Genomic DNA, 24,318 nt, shown 5'->3' with positions numbered 1-24,318 from the left:
TCAAATCATTACAAAGGAAAAATAAAAAATAAACATTTAATTCCGTCAATTCAGCAAGTAACCTGACATTCCAGTGATTCTCAATGAGAAAATAATTCCTGCATTACTGAACTGAAACATAATTGACCCAAACCCAAATTGTATTTGTCACATGCTTTGTAGACAACAGTGAAATGCTGACTTACGGGTCCTTTTCCAACAATGCAGAATTAAAGACAAGATACATTTTTTAAATGGAAATAGTGACAAGAAAAAAAATACGTTGTGAATAATGAATGAAAATAATGAGTAAAAATAACACGGCTATATACAGGGAGTACCAGGTAACATCATGGCTATATACAGGGAGTACCAGGTAACATCATGGCTATATACAGGGAGTACCAGGTAATAACATGGCTATACAAAGGGAGTACCAGGTAATAACATGGATATATACAGGGAGTACCATGTATTAACATGGCTATATACAGGGAGTACCAGGTAACATCATGGCTATATACAGGGAGTACCAGGTAATAACATGGCTATACAAAGGGAGTACCAGGTAATAACATGGATATATACAGGGAGTACCATGTATTAACATGGCTATATACAGGGAGTACCAGGTAACATCATGGCTATATACAGGGAGTACCAGGTAACATCATGGCTATATACAGGGAGTACCAGGTAACATCATGGCTATATACAGGGAGTACCAGGTAATAACATGGCTATACAAAGGGAGTACCAGGTAATAACATGGATATATACAGGGAGTACCATGTATTAACATGGCTATATACAGGGAGTACCAGGTAACATCATGGCTATATACAGGGAGTACCAGGTAACATCATGGCTATATACAGGGAGTACCAGGTAACATCATGGCTATATACAGGAGTACCAGGTAACAACATGGCTATATACAGGGAGTACCAGGTAATAACATGGCTATATACAGGGAGTACCAGGTAATAACATGGCTATATACAGGGAGTACCAGGTAACATCATGGCTATATACAGGGAGTACCAGGTAACATCATGGCTATATACAGGGAGTACCAGGTAACATCATGGCTATATACAGGGAGTACAAGGTAACAACATGGCTATATACAGGGAGTACCAGGTAACAACATGGATATATACAGGGAGTACCATGTAATAACATGGCTATATACAGGGAGTAGAAAATACCATGGCTATACACAGGGAGTACACAGGGAGTACCAGGTAATAACGTGGCTATTTACAGGGAGTACCAGGTAACAACATGGCTATATACAGGGAGTAGAAAATACCATGGCTATACACAGGGAGTACCAGGTAATAACGTGGCTATTTACAGGGAGTACCAGGTAACAACATGGCTATATACAGGGAGTAGAAAATACCATGGCTATATACAGGGAGTACTAGTTAATAACATGGCTATATACAGGGAGTACCAGGTAACAACATGGCTATATACAGGGAGTACCAGGTAACAACATGGCTATATACAGGGAGTACCAGGTAACAACATGGCTATATACAGGGAGTACCAGGTAACAACATGGCTATATACAGGGAGTACCAGGTAACAACATGGCTATATACAGGGAGTACCAGGTAACAACATGGCTATATACAGGGAGTACCAGGTAACAACATGGCTATATACAGGGAGTACCAGGTAACAACATGGCTATATACAGGGAGTACCAGGTAACAACATGGCTATATACAGGGAGTACCAGGTAACAACATGGCTATATACAGGGAGTACCAGGTAACAACATGGCTATATACAGGGAGTACCATGTAATAACATGGCTATGTACAGGTAGTACCAAGCAATAACATGGCTATATACAGGGAGTAGAAAACAACATGGCTATACACAGGGAGTACCAGGTAACAACATGGCTATATACAGGGAGTACCAGGTAACAACATGGCTATATACAGGGAGTACCAGGTAACAACGTGGCTATATACAGGGAGTACCAGGTAACAACGTGGCTATATACAGGGAGTACCAGGTGACAACGTGGCTATATACAGGGAGTACCAGGTAACAACTTGGCTATATACAGGGTGTACCAGGTAACAACATGGCTATATACAGGGAGTACCAGGTAACAACATGGCTATATACAGGGAGTACCAGGTAACAACATGGCTATATACAGGGAGTACCAGGTAACAACATGGCTATATACAGGGAGTACCAGGTAACAACATGGCTATATACAGGGAGTACCATGTAATAACATGGCTATGTACAGGTAGTACCAAGCAATAACATGGCTATATACAGGGAGTAGAAAACAACATGGCTATACACAGGGAGTACCAGGTAACAACATGGCTATATACAGGGAGTACCAGGTAACAACATGGCTATATACAGGGAGTACCAGGTAACAACGTGGCTATATACAGGGAGTACCAGGTGACAACGTGGCTATATACAGGGAGTACCAGGTGACAACGTGGCTATATACAGGGAGTACCAGGTAACAACTTGGCTATATACAGGGAGTACCAGGTAACAACGTGGCTATATACAGGGAGTACCAGGTAACAACATGGCTATATACAGGGAGTACCAGGTAACAACATGGTTATATACAGGGAGTAGAAAATACCATGGCTATATACAGGGAGTACTATGTAATAACATGGCTATATACAGGGAGTACCAGCTAATAACATGGCTATGTACAGGGAGTACCAGCTAATAACATGGCTATGTACAGGGAGTACCAGGTAACAACATGGCTATATACAGGGAGTACCAGGTAATAACATGGCTATATACAGGGAGTAGAAAATAACATGGCTATATACAGGGAGTACTAGGTAATAACATGGCTATGTACAGGGAGTACTAGGTAACAACATGGCTATAAACCGGGAGTACCACGTAACAACATGGCTATATACAGGGAGTACCAGGTAATAACATGGCTATATACAGGGAGTACCAGGTAATAACATGGCTATATACAGGGAGTACCAGGTAACAACATGGTTATATACAGGGAGTAGAAAAATACCATGGCTATATACAGGGAGTACTAGGTAATAACATGGCTATGTACAGGGAGTACCAGGTAACAACATGGCTATATACAGGGAGTACAAGGTAATAACATGGTTATGTACAGGTAGTACCAGGTAACATGGCTATATACAGGGAGTACCAGGTAACAACATGGCTATATACAGGGAGTACCAGGTAATAACATGGCTATATACAGGGAGTAGAAAATAACATGGCTATATACAGGGAGTACCAGGTAATAACATGGCTATGTACAGGGAGTACTAGGTAATAACATGGCTATATACAGGGAGTACCAGGTAATAACATGGCTATGTACAGGTAGTACCAGGTAATAACATGGCTATGTACAGGGAGTAGAAAATAACATGGCTATATACAGGGAGTACCAGGTAATAACATGGCTATATACAGGGAGTACCAGGTAATAACATGGCTATATACAGGGAGTACCAGGTAATAACATGGCTATACACAGGGAGTACCAGGTAACAACATGGCTATATACAGGGAGTACCAGGTAATAACATGGCTATATACAGGGAGTACCAGGTAATAACATGGCTATGTACAGGGAGTAGAAAATAACATGGCTATATACAGGGAGTAGCAGGTAACAACATGGCTATATACAGGGAGTACCAGGTAATAACATGCTATATACAGGGAGTACCAGGTAATAACATGGCTATATACAGGGAGTACCAGGTAATAACATGGCTATATACAGGGAGTACCAGGTAATAACATGGCTATATACAGGGAGTACCAGGTAATAACATGGCTATATACAGGGAGTACCAGGTAACAACATGGCTATATACAGGGAGTACCAGGTAATAACATGGCTAAACACAGGGAGTACCAGGTAATAACATGGCTATATACAGGGAGTACCAGGTAATAACATGGCTATATACAGGGAGTACCAGGTAACAACATGGTTATATACAGGGAGTAGAAAATACCATGGCTATATACAAGGAGTAGAAAATACCATGGCTATATACAGGGAGCACCATGTAATAACATGGCTATATACAGGGAGCACCATGTAATAACATGGCTATGTACAGGTAGTACCAGGTAATAACATGGATATATACAGGGAGTACCAGGTAATAACATGGCTATATACAGGGAGTAGAAAATACCATGGCTATATACAGGGAGTACTAGGTAACAACATGGCTATATACAGGGAGTACCAGGTAACAACATGGCTATATACAGGGAGTACCAGGTAACAACATGGCTATATACAGGGAGTACCAGGTAACAACATGGCTATATACAGGGAGTACCAGGTAACAACATGGCTATATACAGGGAGTACCAGGTAACAACATGGCTATATACAGGGAGTACCAGGTAACAACATGGCTATATACAGGGAGTACCATGTAATAACATGGCTATGTACAGGTAGTACCAAGCAATAACATGGCTATATACAGGGAGTAGAAAACAACATGGCTATACACAGGGAGTACCAGGTAACATCACGGCTATATACAGGGAGTACCAGGTAACAACATGGCTATATACAGGGAGTACCAGGTAACAACATGGCTATATACAGGGAGTACCAGGTAACAACATGGCTATATACAGGGAGTACCAGGTAACAACATGGCTATATACAGGGAGTACCAGGTAACAACATGGCTATATACAGGGAGTACCAGGTAACAACATGGCTATATACAGGGAGTACCAGGTAATAACATGGCTATATACAGGGAGTAGAAAATAACATGGCTATATACAGGGAGTACCAGGTAATAACATGGCTATATACAGGGAGTACCATGTAATAACATGGCTATATACAGGGAGTACTAGGTAATAACATGGCTATATACAGGGAGTACCAGGTAATAATATGGCTATATACAGGGAGTACCAGGTAATACCATGGCTATATACAGGGAGTAGAAAATACCATGGCTATATACAGGGAGTAGAAAATACCATGGCTATATACAGGGAGCACCATGTAACAACATGGCTATGTACAGGTAGTACCAGGTAACAACATGGCCATATACAGGGAGTACCAAGTAACAACATGGCTATATACAGGTAGTACCAGGTAACAACATGGCTACATACAGGGAGTACCAGGTAATAACATGGCTATATACAGGGAGTACCAGGTAATAACATGGCTATATACAGGGAGTACCAGGTAATAACATGGATATATACAGGGAGTACCAGGTAACAACATGGCTATATACAGGGAGTACCAGGTAATAACATGGCTATATACAGGGAGTACCAGGTAATAACATGGCTATATACAGGTAGTACCAGGTAATAACATGGATATATACAGGGAGTACCAGGTAATAACATGGCTATATACAGGGAGTAGAAAATACCATGGCTATATACAGGGAGTACTAGGTAACAACATGGCTATATACAGGGAGTACCAGGTAACAACATGGCTATATACAGGGAGTACCAGGTAACAACATGGCTATATACAGGGAGTACCAGGTAACAACATGGCTATATACAGGGAGTACCAGGTAACAACATGGCTATATACAGGGAGTACCAGGTAACAACATGGCTATATACAGGGAGTACCAGGTAACAACATGGCTATATACAGGGAGTACCATGTAATAACATGGCTATGTACAGGTAGTACCAAGCAATAACATGGCTATATACAGGGAGTAGAAAACAACATGGCTATACACAGGGAGTACCAGGTAACATCACGGCTATATACAGGGAGTACCAGGTAACAACATGGCTATATACAGGGAGTACCAGGTAACAACATGGCTATATACAGGGAGTACCAGGTAACAACATGGCTATATACAGGGAGTACCAGGTAACAACATGGCTATATACAGGGAGTACCAGGTAACAACATGGCTATATACAGGGAGTACCAGGTAACAACATGGCTATATACAGGGAGTACCAGGTAATAACATGGCTATATACAGGGAGTAGAAAATAACATGGCTATATACAGGGAGTACCAGGTAATAACATGGCTATATACAGGGAGTACCATGTAATAACATGGCTATATACAGGGAGTACTAGGTAATAACATGGCTATATACAGGGAGTACCAGGTAATAATATGGCTATATACAGGGAGTACCAGGTAATACCATGGCTATATACAGGGAGTAGAAAATACCATGGCTATATACAGGGAGTAGAAAATACCATGGCTATATACAGGGAGCACCATGTAACAACATGGCTATGTACAGGTAGTACCAGGTAACAACATGGCCATATACAGGGAGTACCAAGTAACAACATGGCTATATACAGGTAGTACCAGGTAACAACATGGCTACATACAGGGAGTACCAGGTAATAACATGGCTATATACAGGGAGTACCAGGTAATAACATGGCTATATACAGGGAGTACCAGGTAATAACATGGATATATACAGGGAGTACCAGGTAACAACATGGCTATATACAGGGAGTACCAGGTAATAACATGACTATATACAGGGAGTACCAGGTAATAACATGGCTATATACAGGGAGTACCAGGTAATAAGATGGCTATATACAGCGTGTACCAGGTGATAACATGACTATATACAGGGAGTACCAGGTAATAACATGGCTACATACAGGTAGTACCTGTACAGAGTTGAAGTAATTGATGTATCTTTGCATTGTATATGTACTGTAAAATGACAAGGCAACATGATAGAAAATACACAGTAGCAGCAATGTATGTGGTGAGTGTGAAAGTGTATGGAGCATCAGTATGCATGTTACGTGTGTGTGGGAAAATGTACTGTGTGTGTGACTGTGTGCAAGTAGCATCCAGTGTGTGGTGGTAGCGTCTAGTGTAGGTAGAGTCCAGTGTGTGTGTGCGTAGAGTCCAGTGTGTGTGTGTGTGTGTGTGTGTGTGTGTGTGTGTGTGTGTGTGTGTAGGTAGCGTCCAGTGTGTGTGAGTGTGTGGGTAGAGTCCAGGGGGTGTGGGGGTAGAGTCCATTGGGTGTGGGGGTAGAGTCCAGTGGGTGTGGGGGTAGAGTCCATTGGGTGTGGGGGTAGAGTCCAGTGGGTGTGGGGGTAGAGTCCAGTGGGTGTGGGGGTAGAGTCCAGTGGGTGTGGGGGTAGAGTCCAGTGGGTGTGGGGGTAGAGTCCAGGGGGTGTGGGGGTAGAGTCCAGTGGGTGTGGGGGTAGAGTCCAGTGGGTGTGGGGGTAGAGTCCAGTGGGTGTGGGGGTAGAGTCCAGTGGGTGTGGGGGTAGAGTCCAGGGGGTGTGGGGGTAGAGTCCAGGGGGTGTGGGGGTAGAGTCCATTGGGTGTGGGGGTAGAGTCCAGTGGGTGTGGGGGTAGAGTCCAGTGCTAGAGCGTTAGTACAACAAATAAGTAGCAGTACCTTTGTGGTGGGAGGCTCTGGGTCTTCCAGGTAGAGGCCCACGGAGGCCGTGACGGAGGCTGAGGCGAGGTCCTCACCTGAGGGAGGGGGGCTGTTACTGAGTCCGCTGGGCACGTCACCTGGTTGCATCAGCTGGCTGGATGGAAGGAACTGGGTGGTGGTGGTTGCCAAGGCAACGGACATGGCACTGCAGGGAGCACCAGTGAGAGGGGTTCTCTCCGAGGGGGTTTCGCTCAGATGCAGCTTAACTCTGCTGTTGTCACTCCTGCTCTTCTTCACTCCTCCTTGATCCATCTTATGATCCTGGGTAGAGAGAGGTGGAAAGACCGAGTGGGTAATGTCATTAGCATGGATGCTAGAGTGTATTCATTACATCTCGAAGTGGAAACCGTTTACAGTTTAAGTACCTAACATAAGCAAACCGCGCCCAACGGGGAGTGACCTACCTGAATTTATTCAATAGACTTCATTGCAAAACGTTTTCCATTTGGAGTAAACCTGTTTCTGTTGCAAAAAATTATCGGCATAATGAATATACCCCAGATGCGGCGCTAGATTGGTGTCTGCCACGTGTAGGCTAATATGGACATGTATCAAAAAAACCTGCCTAAGTGGAAAGACAAACATACTACACACGTGGCAAGTTATACCCACTATGCTAGCTGTATCATCAACATCTGTCCAAATATTATGGTTTCAATGAATGAATAATATGTACTTTTAAATGATTTAGTTAAAATGACATTACACATGTGACGTGTTAAGTTTATTTGCACACACTTCATGTGTGTATAATTGCTGACAAATTGAGCAATTCTATGAAGTTGACCTGGATTCTCCTGCTGCTCGCCCTTGGTGGTAGCGCATTGCTGGTTAGATATTAGCTACCTTGCTAAGTGGCTAACTATTCCCTTGCTTTACTTTATTATTTGAAAGCAACAAAAACAACATTACGGCGTATTAATTGAAATGTGTTTCTGCAACCTAACTAATTAACCCGCGTGTTCATCTATTTTGCAACTGCACATTTACGTAGCCAGCTATTTAAGTAGCTCACATTAGTTAGCTAGCTACGTTAGCTCCTGCAAATGCGTCCCCCCCAAATGTCGTTGAGAGACATGTTGCGCTAACTAGCTAGTGGCTAACATAATCAATCTCTGGTTATTAATTCCAAATTAATGTATGGCACATTATATGACTTCAAATACTATACATCTAAATCGTTTGCCTACCCCTCAGGCGTTTTGTAGTTGTGAGTCCATGCATGGTTGTTTTTGTTTGGTGTTGTTTTGCTTGCAAACCGGCTAGAAACACGAAAACATCTGATTGCGTTCTCCTTGCAAATCCTATCAGGACACGATTAAGCAAGTAATCGATCGGATCATCCAATCCACTCAAATGTGTTAGGTATCCAATTGCGTCCGAAATGCACGGAATTAGCTGTGCTGTTCACAGTCGAAAGGAAAGTAGGCGCTAACCTCTAGGAAAAACATACAAAATGGAGATCTCACTGTTTACAACATGTAGTGCAACCTGTTGGCGAATACGAGATACTGCAACTTAGATGCTCCACCTCCACTTACAGTAGGTACGCATAGCCATAGGTCGCATTTAGCCAATAGCAGCCTGGATGTATATTCTTATTTACAATGACGGCCTACTGGGGCGCAGTGGGTTAACTGCCTTGTTCAGGGGAGGAACAACATTTTTTCCCCCCTTTGCAGCTCGGGAATTCGATCTAGCAACCTTTCGGTTACTGGTCTAACGCTCTAACCACTGGGCTACCTGCCGTATAGTAGCCAGCTAGACAGAGGTATATCGAATCGTAGGCTATGTATGAAACTTGACGAGGTATCGTCAGCCAGGTAAGAATAATGCACAGGACAAAACTGCTAATTTAAAAAATGATCTGAAAATATATTTGTATGATTATTCCAAGAATTGGGATCTATAAGCCCTGGTTAAACATGGCCACTGCATTTAACCTGGTTTGGAATGTACATTTAATATGTGTATGAAGAGGTAAGAAGATATCTGTTTACATACATTCTTATTGGTACATAGGTATTGTATGTCGCTACGCATCACATTTGAATGTACCAGCTCGTCCCATCCCACCCCATTTGAATGTACCAGGTCGTCCCATCCCACCCCATTTGAATGTACCAGCTCGTCCCATCCCATCCCATTTGAATGTAACAGCTCGTCCCATCCCTCCCCATTTGAATGTACCAGCTCGTCCCATCCCATCCCATTTGAATGTACCAACTCGTCCCATCCCATCCCACCCCATTTGAATGTACCAGCTTGTCCCATCCCACCCCATTTGAATGTACCAGCTCGTCCCATCCCATCCCACCCCATTTGAATGTACCAGCTCGTCCCATCCTACCCCATTTGAATGTACCAGCTCGTCCCATCCCACCCCATTTGAATGTACCAACCCGTCCCATCCCACCCCATTTGAATGTACCAACTCGTCCCATCCCACCCCATTTCAATGTACCAGCTCGTCCCATCCCATCCCACCCCATTTGAATGTACCAGCTCGTCCCATCCCATCCCATTTGAATGTACCAGCTCGTCCCATCCCATCCCACCCCATTTGAATGTAACAGCTCGTCCCATCACATCCCACCCCATTTGAATGTACCAGCTCGTCCCATCCCATCCCACCCCATTTGAATGTACCAACTTGTCCCATCCCATCCCACCCCATTTGAATGTACCAGCTCGTCCCATCCCACCCCACCCCATTTGAATGTACCAGCTCGTCCCATCCCACCCCATTTGAATGTACCAGCTCGTCCCATCCCACCCACCCCATTTGAATGTACCAGCTCGTCCCATCCCACCCCCATTTGAATGTACCAGCTCGTCCCATCCCATTCCATTTGAATGTACCAGCTCGTCCCATCCCATCCCACCCCATTTGAATGTACCAGCTCGTCCCATCCCATCCCACCCCCATTTGAATGTACCAGCTCATCCCATCCCATTTGAATGTACGAGCTCGTCCCATCCCGCCCCATTTGAATGTACCAGCTCGTCCCATCCCATCCCATTTGAATGTACCAGCTCGTCCCATCCCATCCCATTTGAATGTACCAGCTCGTCCCATCCCATCCCATTTGAATGTAACTACCATTAGTTGTACTAGCATATGTATTTTTGTTTGGAGTGATTTTACATGCCTCGTCCCTTGCCTTGTTCTCACCTGCAGAAACATGCACACATCAGGAGTCCACAAGACACAGCACTGTGAATAGGGTTGGAGAAGTAGTACACTTTGATTAAGTGGCCTGGCTGTAGGCTGTGAAACCATAAAACATTTGTATCTAAAAGCAATCAGTCTTCAAGGTTAATGCCACATATAAATCGAACAGGACTTGTACAAATGGGTTAATCATTGAAAATGTACCTACAACTCTTGATGAAATTAAAGTTGAGAACAAAATATTTTGAATGAGTAATATCTACAAATGATGTAGGCGTAAGCTCGTATTTGTTTCCTACAATCACATACATGTTTTGCAGGATGTCAGACTTTTGTTGTTGCATCAGACAAGGTCCAGATGTTTGTTCCCAATGGTTTGTCTCTAGTGCTGATGCTTCATACCATCACTGTTTGGCGTGATGTTAACACATTTGCACTAACCTAGTTAAATAGAGGTTAAACAAACTTTTTTTTATTTATCTAGGCAAGTCAGTTAAGAACAAATTCCTATTTACAATGACGGCCTACACCGGCCAAACCCAGATGACACTGGGCCAATTGTGCGCCGCACTATGGGACTCCCACTCACGGCTGGTTGAATTCAAACCAGGGTGTCTGTAGTGACGCCTCTAGCACTGAGACACAGTGCATTAGACCGCTGCGCCACTCGGGAGCTCGAAGGTCAATGTCTTACCTTCGCACCAAACAGCGCTGATGACTCAACGTGACTCTGATGAGAGTTATTCAGGGAGTCATCCAGCCCTGATTATGAATGAGGGTGCCACGTCAATGTTGTCAACAGTTCTTCCTGAGTCCTGACCGAATACTCAAATCAACAATTTGTCCTCATTTATACACACACAGACAGATCTGTATCACATTTTTATTATTCATTTGCATCTGAAATATGCATCTGCATTGTTGTCATTGCAGCTAACGACACCTTCACAGTGCAATGCCAACCCACAAGACGCATGAATAGGGTTAATTATTTTAGCTGTTGTGAAGTTATCTCCTCTCCTTCCCACTCCATTCCACAGTTCTGTAATGCTCCATTCCCTACTGAACACTCCCATCTAGTGGCTGACCTTGGTACTGTTCATCGTGTATGAGATCAATTGAATACTGTAGCAAAGACAGTACAGTTTGGAGATAGGGGATTTCTATCGGAGAAGCGGTTTCTGACTGCACGCTTGTAGGCGATGCCACGGCGACTTTGGCTATCTAAACTAAACACACGTCATCGGGTGAACAGTCGTCTCGCGCCGAACTGCGCATGTGCATTCCGTCAAATCAAAGGCACTCCTTCAATATAAACTCGTTTTTGACGAAAATGAAAACGTGTCAGTTTGTCACTTTCACAAGATTGGGAGTAAAAACATGTCGATAAGACATTGGTTCGAATCTAGTTTGTGCCTTTAGATGTTGAGAAAATTAAAAACTAAGGAAGATTTTTATTCACTTCTCTCTTTGACTTCTCAAACCCCGGACGTTTCTGCTTGGTCTGTTTTGCAAGCGTTTCCGGGAAGTCTCGAGATGTTGCGCTTCTGGGTTTAGACATTTTGTGACCGATGTGAAATGGCTAGTTAGTTAGCTATGGTGCGCACTAATAGCGTTTCAATCGGGTGACGTCACTCGCTCTGAGACCGTGAAGTAGTTGTTCCCCTTACTCTGCAAGGGCCGCGGCTTTTGTGGAACGATGCTTCGTGGCCGTCAGTTATTGATGTGTGCAGAGGGTCCCTGGTTCAAGCCCAGGTTGGGGCGAGGAGAGGGACGGAAGCTATACTGTTACACCTACACTGCTCTTCAACGCATTATAAACTCAGCACACAGTTAGTTACCCATGGTCACAAGCCATTGTGCCTGACACAATACATAATTGTTGAGGAAGACCTAATTATATGGGACCTATTAGCAGTGGAACACTGTGACAGTTGGATAATTGAAGCCATAGTCTAATTTGATTCCATAGTAGGCTATTTGGGAAAACAAGTATTTATTATTGGTGTAAAGATTACATGGGTGAAAACAAAAACACAGAATATCTCTCTTCATCCAAACAGGGACATTTCTAAGTGATAGTAGATATTTCACATTGGCTTCCATTGGCTTCCTGTGGAGCAATGAGGCCTCACCACCAAAGAGGAAGAATATTACATTACATACAGTTTACTAATCTAATTTTAAACTGCAAAGAAAAAAAAAATCCATGTAATTTCTCACTATATGCAGATTCACATAAATGTCTCTCTCTCCCTCTTCCCTCTCTCTCTCTCCTCTCTCTCTCGAAGGGAAATTAGTGTATGAGTGGCATGCAAGAGAAGAGATAGAATGTAGGTCAGTGTAATGCTGTGTGGATAGAGATAATAACCCATATAGCCAGCGACTGAAGTGTTTGGGCTTCAGCAAGCTGTTGTATTATTGCCTAGATAATATGAGAGAGACTGCCAGGCTGCTAAACTGCCTTACCAACTCACCACCAAGACTCAATTTAGAGAGGAGATGAGAGGATATGAGAGATTAGAAGAGATTAGATGAGATGCGATAGTAGAGATACTGGCAATAACATTAGATGTGATTTGTCTTAGAGATACAGGGTCTGGAATTCAAGTGAATCCACCAAAAAATATGTTTATGTACTTACTCTAAATATGTCTGACTTATTTGTTAGTTTAAGTCATTTTTTTTACCACATTCCTTAACACTTTGTTGTTTGGAGGCCATTGTTGGCTTTTCCAGTCAGTGATATTTAACCAAAGATTTCAACAACAGGAGCTTTCAACTATTCCACATGATAGAGTTATGTTACATGATGGAACTTCTAGAATGGCTAACATCACTCTCAGCTGGAGACTCATATTGTCTTATACCATTCATGCTGAGCTGGCATGAAATTCAACCCCTCCTAAATCTGAAACGGGTAGTGTTGCACCAACCTGAACAGAGAGAGAGAAGGAGAGAGAGAGTATTATAAATATGAAAGTATAGCAGTGTGTTTGTTTGTTTGTACAGGAACAGCTTGGTTTAAAAACAGGAACTAAGGATTCTCCGCTGAGGATTAATGGTATCTGTTGTTGTCGTTAGTCAGCAGTCCAACACACTCTGAAATGTTTCATCTATTTTGATTTGTTTTGTTTCCAAAGATAAAATGCATTATGAAATGGGTTGAATCTCCATAACACAACACAATAAAGTAGCCAACACTCACTCGCTGTCTACACCTCACATGTTGCACAAGCCTAGCCATAACAACACACAACGGCAGTTTTCTAGAATCTACAGGATAAAAGGAAAATCTCACATTAAAATGAAAAAAAAAACTCTGGCTGAAGAATCAGCAACAGCAGTGGCACACAGCTTTCAATCCCTTCTGTTTGAATCCCACTCACTGAAGCTGGTCTCCCCATGTGGCTGCTTAGCAACCCCTCTTCAGCACTAAACAGTGAATTATTATGCAGGGTAAAGCATGACCAGGGTTGGCTTCTCACATCCCAGAGTCTGAATCACCTTTATCCGCCACATACATCTGAATGTACAGGAATTTGACTCGGTGAAATGATCCACCAGTCAGGGAGAAAATCACTCCACGCTGACTCAAACCACCAATGTCCTATCAGAGATCACTCCACGCTGACTCAAACCACCAATGTCCTATCAGAGATCACGCCACGCTGACTCAAACCACCAATGTCCTATCAGAGATCACTCCACGCTGACTCAAACCACCAATGTCCTATCAGAGATCACGCCACGCTGACTCAAACCACCAATGTCCTATCAGAGATCACTCCACGCTGACTCAAACCACTGCCACAGGTCCCCGCTGCCCCCTGCCATCAGAGATCACTCCACGCTGACTCAAACCACCAATGTCCTATCGGTCACGCCACGCGATCACTCCACGCTGCTGACTCAAACCACAAATGTCCTATCAGAGATCACTCCACGCTGACTCAAACCACAAATGTCCTATCAGAGATCACTCCACGCTGCCACAGCCTCAGGAGCACCACCAATGTCCTATCAGAGATCACTCCACGCTGACTCAAACCACCAATGTCCTATCAGAGATCACTCCACGCTGACTCAAACCACCAATGTCCTATCAGAGATCACTCCACGCTGACTCAAACCACCAATGTCCTATCAGAGATCACGCCACGCTGACTCAAACCACCAATGTCCTATCAGAGATCACTCCACGCTGACTCCACCAAGCCATCAGGCACCCACGCTGTGCCCCCTGCCTATCAGAGATCACTCCACGCTGACTCAAACCACAAATGTCCTATCAGAGATCACTCCACGCTGACTCAAACCACAAATGTCCTATCAGAGATCACTCCACGCTGAGCCCCCTGCCCGAGCCTCCACGCGACCACCACAAATGTCCTATCAGAGATCACTCCACGCTGACCCCCGTCCACAGAGCCCCACGCGAGCACCCCTGTCCTATCAGAGATCACTCCACGCTGACTCAAACCACCAATGTCCTATCAGAGATCACTCCACGCTGACTCAAACCACCAATGTCCTATCAGAGATCACTCCACGCTGACTCAAACCACCAATGTCCTATCAGAGATCACTCCACGCTGACTCAAACCACCAATGTCCTATCAGAGATCACTCCACGCTGACTCAAACCACCGGTGTCCTATCAGAGATCACTCCACGCTGAGTCAAACCACCAGTGTCCTATCAGAGATCACTCCACGCTGACTCAAACCACCAATGTCCTAGCAGAGATCACTCCACGCTGAGTCAAACCACCAGTGTCCTATCAGAGATCACTCCACGCTGAGTCAAACCACCAGTGTCCTATCAGAGATCACTCCACGCTGACTCAAACCACCAATGTCCTAGCAGAGATCACTCCACGCTGAGTCAAACCACCAGTGTCCTATCAGAGATCACTCCACGCTGACTCAAACCACCAGTGTCCTATCAGAGATCACTCCACGCTGAGTCAAACCACCAATGTCCTATCAGAGATCACTCCACGCTGACTCAAACCACCAATGTCCTATCAGAGATCACTCCACGCTGACTCAAACCACCAATGTCCTATCAGAGATCACTCCACGCTGACTCAAACCACCAATGTCCTATCAGAGATCACGCCACGCTGACTCAACCACCAATGTCCTATCAGAGATCACTCCACGCTGACTTAAACCACCAATGTCCTATCAGAGATCACTCCACGCTGAGCTGCAAACCACCAATGTCCTATCAGAGATCACTCCACGCTGACTCAAACCACCAAGTGTCCTATCAGAGCATCACTCCACGCTGACCCCCGTCCACAGAGCCCCACGCGAGCAACCCCTGTCCTATCAGAGATCACTCCACGCTGACTCAAACCACCAGTGTCCTATCAGAGATCACTCCACGCTGACTCAAACCACCAATGTCCTATCAGAGATCACTCCACGCTGACTCAAACCACCAGTGTCCTATCAGAGATCACTCCACGCTGACTCAAACCACCAGTGTCCTATCAGAGATCACTCCACGCTGACTCAAACCACCAGTGTCCTATCAGAGATCACTCCACGCTGACTCAAACCACCAGTGTCCTATCAGAGATCACTCCACGCTGACTCAAACCACCAGATGTCCTATCAGAGATCGCTCCACGCTGACTCAAACCACCAATGTCCTATCAGAGATCACTCCACGCTGACTCAAACCACCAGTGTCCTATCAGAGATCACTCCACGCTGACTCAAACCACCAATGTCCTATCAGAGATCACTCCACGCTGACTCAAACCACCAATGTCCTATCAGAGATCACTCCACGCTGACTCAAACCACCAGTGTCCTATCAGAGATCACTCCACGCTGACTCAAACCACCAATGTCCTAGCAGAGATCACTCCACGCTGAGTCAAACCACCAGTGTCCTATCAGAGATCACTCCACGCTGACTCAAACCACCAATGTCCTAGCAGAGATCACTCCACGCTGACTCAAACCACCAATGTCCTAGCAGAGATCACTCCACGCTGAGTCAAACCACCAGTGTCCTAGCAGAGAGCACAGGGATGAAGAGTTTATATGCTGGTGATTCTTTGATCCACCTCTACGCAGACGACACCATTCTGTATACTACAGGAATGAAGAGTTTTGATAACTTCAAAGGATTTAGTCTTTCACTGTTTTTCTTCCAAAATAAGAAAAAGAGTCTAAAGAGAATAGGCCTACTGAAAAGAATAGCCTACTGAAAAGAATAGCCTACTGAAGGGTATAGGCCTACTGAAGAGTACAGGCCTACTGAAGAGTATAGGCCTACTGAAGAGTATAGGCCTACTGAAAAGAATAGCCTACTGAAAAGAATAGCCTACTGAAGAGAATAGGCCTACTGAAGAGAATAGGCCTACTGAAGAGTATAGGCCTACTGAAGAGTATAGGCCTACTGAAAAGAATAGCCTACTGAAAAGAATAGCCTACTGAAAAGAATAGCCTACTGAAGAGTATAGGCCTACTGAAGAGTACAGGCCTACTGAAGAGTACAGGCCTACTGAAGAGTATAGGCCTACTGAAGGGTATAGGCCTACTGAAGAGAATAGCCTACTGAAGAGTACAGGCCTACTGAAGAGTACAGGCCTACTGAAGAGTACAGGCCTACTGAAGAGTATAGGCCTACTGAAGAGTATAGGCCTACTGAAGGGTACAGGCCTACTGAAGAGAATAGCCTATTAAAGAGTATAGGCCTACTGAAGAGTACAGGCCTACTGAAGAGAATAGCCTATTAAAGAGTATAGGCCTACTGAAGAGTATAGGCCTACTGAAAAGAATAGCCTATTAAAGAGTATAGGCCTACTGAAGAGTATAGGCCTACTGAAGAGAATAGCCTACTGAAGAGTATAGGCCTACTGAAGAGTACAGGCCTACTGAAGCGTATAGGCCTACTGAAGCGTATAGGCCTACTGAAGAGTATAGGCCTACTGAAGAGTACAGGCCTACTGAAGAGAATAGCCTATTAAAGAGTATAGGCCTACTGAAGAGTACAGGCCTACTGAAGAGAATAGCCTATTAAAGAGTATAGGCCTACTGAAGAGTATAGGCCTACTGAAAAGAATAGCCTATTGAAGAGTATAGGCCTACTGAAGAGTATAGGCCTACTGAAAAGAATAGCCTATTAAAGAGTATAGGCCTACTGAAGAGTACAGGCCTACTGAAGCGTATAGGCCTACTGAAGCGTATAGCCTACTAAAGAGTATAGTCCTACTGAAGAGTACAGGCCTACTGAAAAGAATAGCCTACTAAAGAGAATAGGCCTACTGAAAAGAATAGGTCTACTGAAAAGAATAGCCTACTAAAGAGAATAGGCCTACTGAAGAGAATAGGTCTACTGAAAAGAATAGGCCTACTGAAAAGAATAGCCTACTAAAGAGAATAGGCCTACTGAAGAGAATAGGCCTACTGAAAAGAATAGCCTACTAAAGAGTATAGGCCTACTGAAAAGAATAGCCTACTAAAGAGAATAGGCCTACCGAAAAGAATAGCCTACTAAATATAATAGTTCTACTGAAGAGAATAGGCCTACTGAAAAGTATAGCCTACTAAAGAGAATAGCTACTGAAAAGAATAGCCTACTAAAGAGAATAGGCCTACCGAAAAGAATAGCCTACTAAAGATAATAGGCCTACTGAAGAGAATAGGCCTACTGAAAAGTATAGGCCTACTGAAGAGAATAGGCCTACTGAAGAGAATAGGCCTACTGAAGAGAATAGGCTTACTGAAGAGAATAGGCCTACTGAAGAGTACAGGCCTACTGAAGAGTATAGGCCTACTGAAGAGTACAGGCCTACTGAAAGAGAATAGGCCTACTGAAGAGTACAGGCCTACTGAAGAGTACAGGCCTACTGAAGAGTACAGGCCTACTGAAGAGAATAGGCCTACTGAAGAGAATAGGCCTACTGAAGAGTACAGGCCTACTGAAGAGAATAGGCCTACTGAAGAGATATAGGCCTACTGAAGAGAAGTACAGGCTCTACTGAAGCGAATAGGCCTACTGAAGAGAATAGGCCTACTGAAGAGAATAGGCCTACTGAAGAGTACAAGCCTACTAAACACACCGATCCTGTAGAGGTTTTTTAACACATGCTCTTTCCATGACATAGACTGACCAGGTGAATCCAGGTGAAAGCTATGATCCCTTATTGATGTCACCTGTTAAATCCACATCAACCAATGTAGATGAAGAGGAGGAGACAGGTTAAAGAAGGATTTTTAAGCCTTGAAAGAATTGAGACATGGATTGTGTATGTGTGCCATTCAGAGGGTGAATGAAAAATACACAATATTTTAGTGCCTTTGAACGGGGTACGGTAGTAGGTGCCAGGAACTGCAACACTGCTGGGTTTTTCATGCTCAACAGTTTCCCATGTGTATCAAGAATGGTCCACCACCCAAAGGACATCCAGCCAACTTGACACAACTGTGGGAAGCATTGGGGTCAACATGAGCCAGCATCCCTGTGAAATGCTTTCAACACCTTATAGAGTCCATGCCCCGACGAATTGAGGCTGTTCTGAGGGCAAAGGGGGAGGGGTGCAACTCAATATTAGGAAGGTGTTCCTAATGTGTGGTATTCTCAGTGTATTTGGCTCATCCAAGCCAGCCCTAAAAGAGCAAACAAGATAATATGTTGGAAAAGGCCGACATACATTGCAACATATGAGCTATTTAAAGATAATTACTGTGACAAGTGGACCTAAGTATTCGTGCACTGCCACCATCCTGGATTGAAAGCCTTCGCATGTGCAGACTTCGCTGCGCACTCATTCCAATGGCGGAACGATACCTGTCCATGGTGCTGAAGTGACGCCCACTCACCCAGTCCAATCACTGTAACCCCATAGGGCAGCTCAACGTCACAACGTGGAATAATATCTAGTGATTGACATTAAGACATTATCAATTAACATAGATAAATAATGGGGAGCAAAGAAACTTATTGTGTGGGTATTTTCTTTTAGCAAATAATATAATTAACGGTTTTTAATTATTCACCTGGTAAGTTTAAGCAAATGCAAAATCCCCTAATAAAATTCAACGTCACATGTTATCATCGCCTATTAGGCTACTTTGCAGAATGTTCATCTATTTTCCGAATGTAGGTTAAGCTACTCTACGTCACACGTTTTCAAATGTCATTTTCCTTTAAGATAATGATGTAAGACGTTACTCCCCATGATGTGTTCCCCCCGGGCACCGCTGGAGAATCCTCATGTTAACCGTCTTCACTCCGGTGCCAGCCTGGCCGTTACTTCTGTTCTCCTCTCTGCACAGCAGTTTGGAGACGGGGAGATGGGAGCGCGCTTCACTGGCGTCCAGATTCCCATCTTCACTTTAAGAAAATAACTGCACGCGCATGGCAATTTCAGCACGGTCTCCGTGAACAGCGAACGTGCAGTTGCTTCGGGCAGATGAAGTTACATTGGACCGTAAAAAAAAAAAAAACAAGGACAGGAGCTTGCCTTGCAGAATTACAGAAGTTTGACATTTTTATCCAGAACGGACTGAGGTGCAGAGGTATTGAATCATTTGTTCAATTAATGATGGAATAATGGTGATTTCACTTTGATTTCACTGTAGGATTATATCAATGGACTCACAGCAATAGGACATAGCAATGGACGTGTGTAAAATGATGCATGCATTGGATGCGCTGATCGATTTCATTCAACAGAAGACATGCACGATCGGCAGGCATTTCACGCGCGGCTTAACTGAGGCACCCGAGTTTTTTTTTTTTACAGGACTTGTCTTGAATAATGTTGGGGAGGTTTGTAAATGGTGGTCAACGGTGTCCTTGGTATGTCGACCTAATGAGCACACAGAAGACATGCTATTCCATCCCATATAGATTGAAAACTTTTTCGGAAACATCTGCGCGCCTCACGGTGACCGGGATTTGGTTTTGTGCATGAATAAAAAACATGGCACTGAGTGAGAATTGTAAAACCCAGCCGGGTAAAGAAACAGGGTCGGTGCAAAACCCGGCGTCTGATGTTATTGAACTAAACGTAGGAGGTCAGGTATACTATACTCGTCTCCATACTTTAACAAGCATCCCCAATTCCTTACTGGGACGGTTATTCTCCACCAAGGGGTCCTCGAATGATTTGGCACGGGACCTCCGGGGACGTTATTTTATCGACAGAGATGGTTTTCTGTTCCGATATGTATTGGATTATCTGAGAGATAAGCAGGTCGTTCTACCGGACCACTTCCCAGAGAAAGGGAGGTTAAAACGGGAAGCGGAATACTTTGAACTCCCCAAACTGGTCAAACTGTTGGCGTCCGAGGAATCGAAACAGTTTCAGGACGACCCTTTTCACAGTGATTTCGACGACGCGTCGCTAGGCAGCGACCAGAGGATATATTCCTCCTACTCTCTGGACCGGAGGTATGGATACATAACCGTCGGTTTCAAAGGCACGTGTGCGGCACCGGGAGGCAAGGACAGTCAGATTGACCCCAAATCCCAAAAAGCAGTACCCAGAATCTTCATCAGTGGAAGAATCGGCCTCGCCAAAGAGGTGTTTGGAAACACCCTGAATGAGAGCCGAGACGCGGACAGGCCAGCGGACAGGTACACCTCCCGGTTCTTCCTCCGGTTCCGTCACCTGGAGCGGGCCTTTGACATGTTGTCGGAGAGCGGGTTCCACATCGTCGCCTGTAACTCGTCGCTCACCGCCTCTTCCATCAGCCATTACGCACCCGAGAAAGTCTGGTCCAACTTCACGCAGTACGTCTTCTACCGTAAGTGATTTTCCACATAAAACACTATAAACCTTCTTTAATAATGCCCTTTAGGTTAGGCCACTGGTTGACGCCATGTCACAATCAATTGTTTAAGTGGATTTAGTAAAGGGAATAGTTAAGTATGTTAGACTACGGATGTCTGACAGACTCACTAGGAGACATATAGTTGTCTTAGGCCTATATGGTTCCCTTTGCTATCATCCCTGCACCTGGTTTTAAATAGCTTTTCAACTTAGTGATTATATACACTGAGTGGACAAAACATTAGGAACATCTTCCTAGTATTGAATTGCACCCCCCTTTGCCCTCAGAACAGCTTCCATTTGTCAGGGAATGGATGTTGAAAGCGTTCCACAGGGATGCTGGCCCATGTTGATTCCAATGCTTCCCACAGTTGTGTTAAGTTGTCTGGGAGGGGATCTCTACTATGACTAGCTTGTTCCATCTCATCCCACGGATGCTCAATATCCAGATGATACATTGCTGCCATGAAGGGATGCACCTGATTGGCAGTGATGTTCAGATATCCTGTGGCATTCAAACTTTGCTCCACTTTTATCAAAAGGCCCAATGTGTGCCATGAAAACACACCCCACACCATCACACCACCATCACCAGCCTGTAGTGTCGACACGCGGAATGATGGCTGCATGTACTCATGTGGTTTCCTCCATACCCTAGTCCTCCCATCAGCGTGAAACAGTTTCCTCCATACCCTAGTCCTCCCATCAGCGTGAAACAGTTTCCTCCATACCCTAGTCCTCCCATCAGCGTGAAACAGTTTCCTCCATACCCTAGTCCTCCCATCAGCGTGAAACAGTTTCCTCCATACCCTAGTCCTCCCATCAGCGTGAAACAGTTTCCTCCATACCCTAGTCCTCCCATCAGCGTGAAACAGTTTCCTCCATACCCTAGTCCTCCCATCAGCGTGAAACAGTTTCCTCCATACCCTAGTCCTCCCATCAGCGTGAAACAGCAGGAACTGGGATTCATCAGACCAGGCAAATATTTCTCAAATTCTCCAGTGTTTGTTCTTTAGCCCATTTTCTATTTTTTTGCCGAAAGAAGGGGAAGTCTGCAAGGTCGTCGGCTGCCATACCCCATTAATGTCAAGGTACGATGAGTTGTGCATTCTTTTATGGTGATGTTGTACTAGATTGTCAATTGACTAACTGTAGCCCATCGTGTCAGCCTCCTCTGTCCTCTTTCATCAATGACCCATTTTCGACCACTGGCCTGCCATTGGCTGGATGTCCTCTGGGTAGTGGACCATTCATGATACACATGGGAAACTGTTGAGCGTGAAAAACCCAGCAGCGGTGCAGTTCTTGACACACTCAAACTGGTGTGCCTGGCACCTTTTACCATACCCCGTTCAAAGGCACTTAAATATTTTGTCTTGCCCATTCACCCTCTGAATGGCACACATGCACAATCCATGTCTCAAGGCTTAACAATCCTTTTTAATCGGTTTTCTCCCCTTCATCTACACTGATAGAAGTGGATTTAACAGGTGACATCAATAAGGGCTCATAGACTAACCAGGTGAATCCAGGTGAAAGCTATGTCATGGAAAGAGCAGGTGTTCTTAATGTTTTGTACCCTCAGTGTAAGTGCCCCCCCCACACACACACACCTCATGCTGTCAGTATAGAGGAGGTAGGGCTATATCATGAATAAAATAGTAACGTTACCACTGCATCGACCAACATAATTTATATTCTGTATACCACTTTGACAGTGTGTGTGTATGTCACAGTGTGTGTGTTATAGTGTGTGTGTGTTGCTGTGTTCAAGACAACTGGGAACTGAAAAATACGAGGTCAAATCCTGATGTCAGTGATCTTCAGGTGGGAAAGTCAGAGTTGTAGAAAGAGGCCAGAGTTCCCAGTTGGATGACCGTTCAAATCCATTTTTCCCAGTCAGAGTTAGTTTCCAGTCTCCCAGTTGTTTTGAATGTGACATTAGTCACAGTGTGTGTTTGTGTCACTGTTTGTGTGTGTATGTGTGTGTGTCACAGTGTGTGTGTGTGTCACAGTGTGTGTGTGTGTGTGTGTTGTGTCACTGTTTGTGTGTGTATGTGTGTGTGTCACAGTGTGTGTGTGCTACACCAGCCAACATCCTTTCACATTCATTCCCTCCCTGGTCTATACCCTCCCGGTCTATACCCTCCCTGGTCTATACCCTCCCTGGACTAAACCCTCCCTGGAGTATACCCTCCCTGGTCTATACCCTGCCTGGTCTATACCCTCCCTGGTCTATACCCTCCCTGGTCTATACCCTCCCTGGTCTATACCCTCCCTGGTCTATACCCTCCCTGGTCTAAACCCTGCCTGGTCTAAACCCTGCCTGGTCTAAACCCTGCCTGGTCTAAACCCTGCCTGGTCTAAACCCTGCCTGGTCTAAACCCTGCCTGGTCTATACCCTTTCTGGTCTATACCCTTTCTGGTCTAAACCCTTTCTGGTCTAAACCCTCCCTGGTCTAAACCCTCCCTGGTCTAAACCCTCCCTGGTCTAAACCAGACCTAAACCAGACAGTTGTGCCATTTAGCTGAAGGAGGAAAGAAAGTTTGGCCACTAGCGACTGCCTACCTACCTTCATTAATAAGTAATCTGGCTCATCCCTTGCTTTCTCTCTCCTCATCCCTTGCTTTCTCTCTCCTCATCCCTTGCTTCCTCTGTGTGGAGAGAGGAGGGAGATGTTGCACCATATGGCCAATTAAAAGACACTTTGTTCGTAATTCCAAATGGTTCCCCTCGGATTCCTGAAGGAAATCCAGCTGGCAGGTCAAGATTGGGGGTTGGATTTTTTGGGGGTGAAATCCAGCTGGCAGGTCAAGGTTGAGGGTTGATGTGGTGGAGGGTTTTAGGGAGGTGG

General features: G+C 44.6%; 2 protein-coding genes across 3 annotated transcripts in view; one reads left to right on the top strand and one right to left on the bottom strand.

The window, feature by feature from the left end:
- Positions 1 to 8,974, bottom strand: part of LOC106612223 (glucocorticoid receptor) — an 86,430-nt gene extending 77,456 nt beyond the window's left edge. The window contains exons 1-2 of one of the 2 annotated variants that reach the window (XM_045724203.2): positions 8,672 to 8,974; positions 7,440 to 7,742 (exon numbers count right to left, since the gene is read on the bottom strand). In XM_045724203.2, coding sequence (XP_045580159.2) covers positions 7,440 to 7,733 — 294 coding nt within the window. In that variant the 5' untranslated portion in view covers positions 7,734 to 7,742; positions 8,672 to 8,974. The remainder of the gene's footprint in view (positions 1 to 7,439; positions 7,743 to 8,671) is intronic. The other variant, XM_045724204.2, reaches the window with a different exon arrangement.
- Positions 8,975 to 19,860: 10,886 nt separating this feature from the next.
- The window catches only part of LOC106612219 (BTB/POZ domain-containing protein KCTD16), a 374,496-nt gene continuing 370,038 nt past the window's right edge, over positions 19,861 to 24,318 (top strand). The window contains exon 1 of the mRNA XM_045724202.2: positions 19,861 to 21,437. Within this exon, the coding sequence (XP_045580158.1) occupies positions 20,612 to 21,437 (826 nt within the window). The 5' untranslated portion in view covers positions 19,861 to 20,611. The remainder of the gene's footprint in view (positions 21,438 to 24,318) is intronic.

This window comes from Salmo salar, chromosome 09 (assembly GCF_965601325.2).
Source record: "Salmo salar chromosome 09, fSalSal1, whole genome shotgun sequence".
Taxonomy (NCBI): domain Eukaryota; kingdom Metazoa; phylum Chordata; class Actinopteri; order Salmoniformes; family Salmonidae; genus Salmo; species Salmo salar.
Note: the sequence above shows the minus strand (reverse complement) of the source record. Positions and strands in the feature narration are given on the sequence as shown.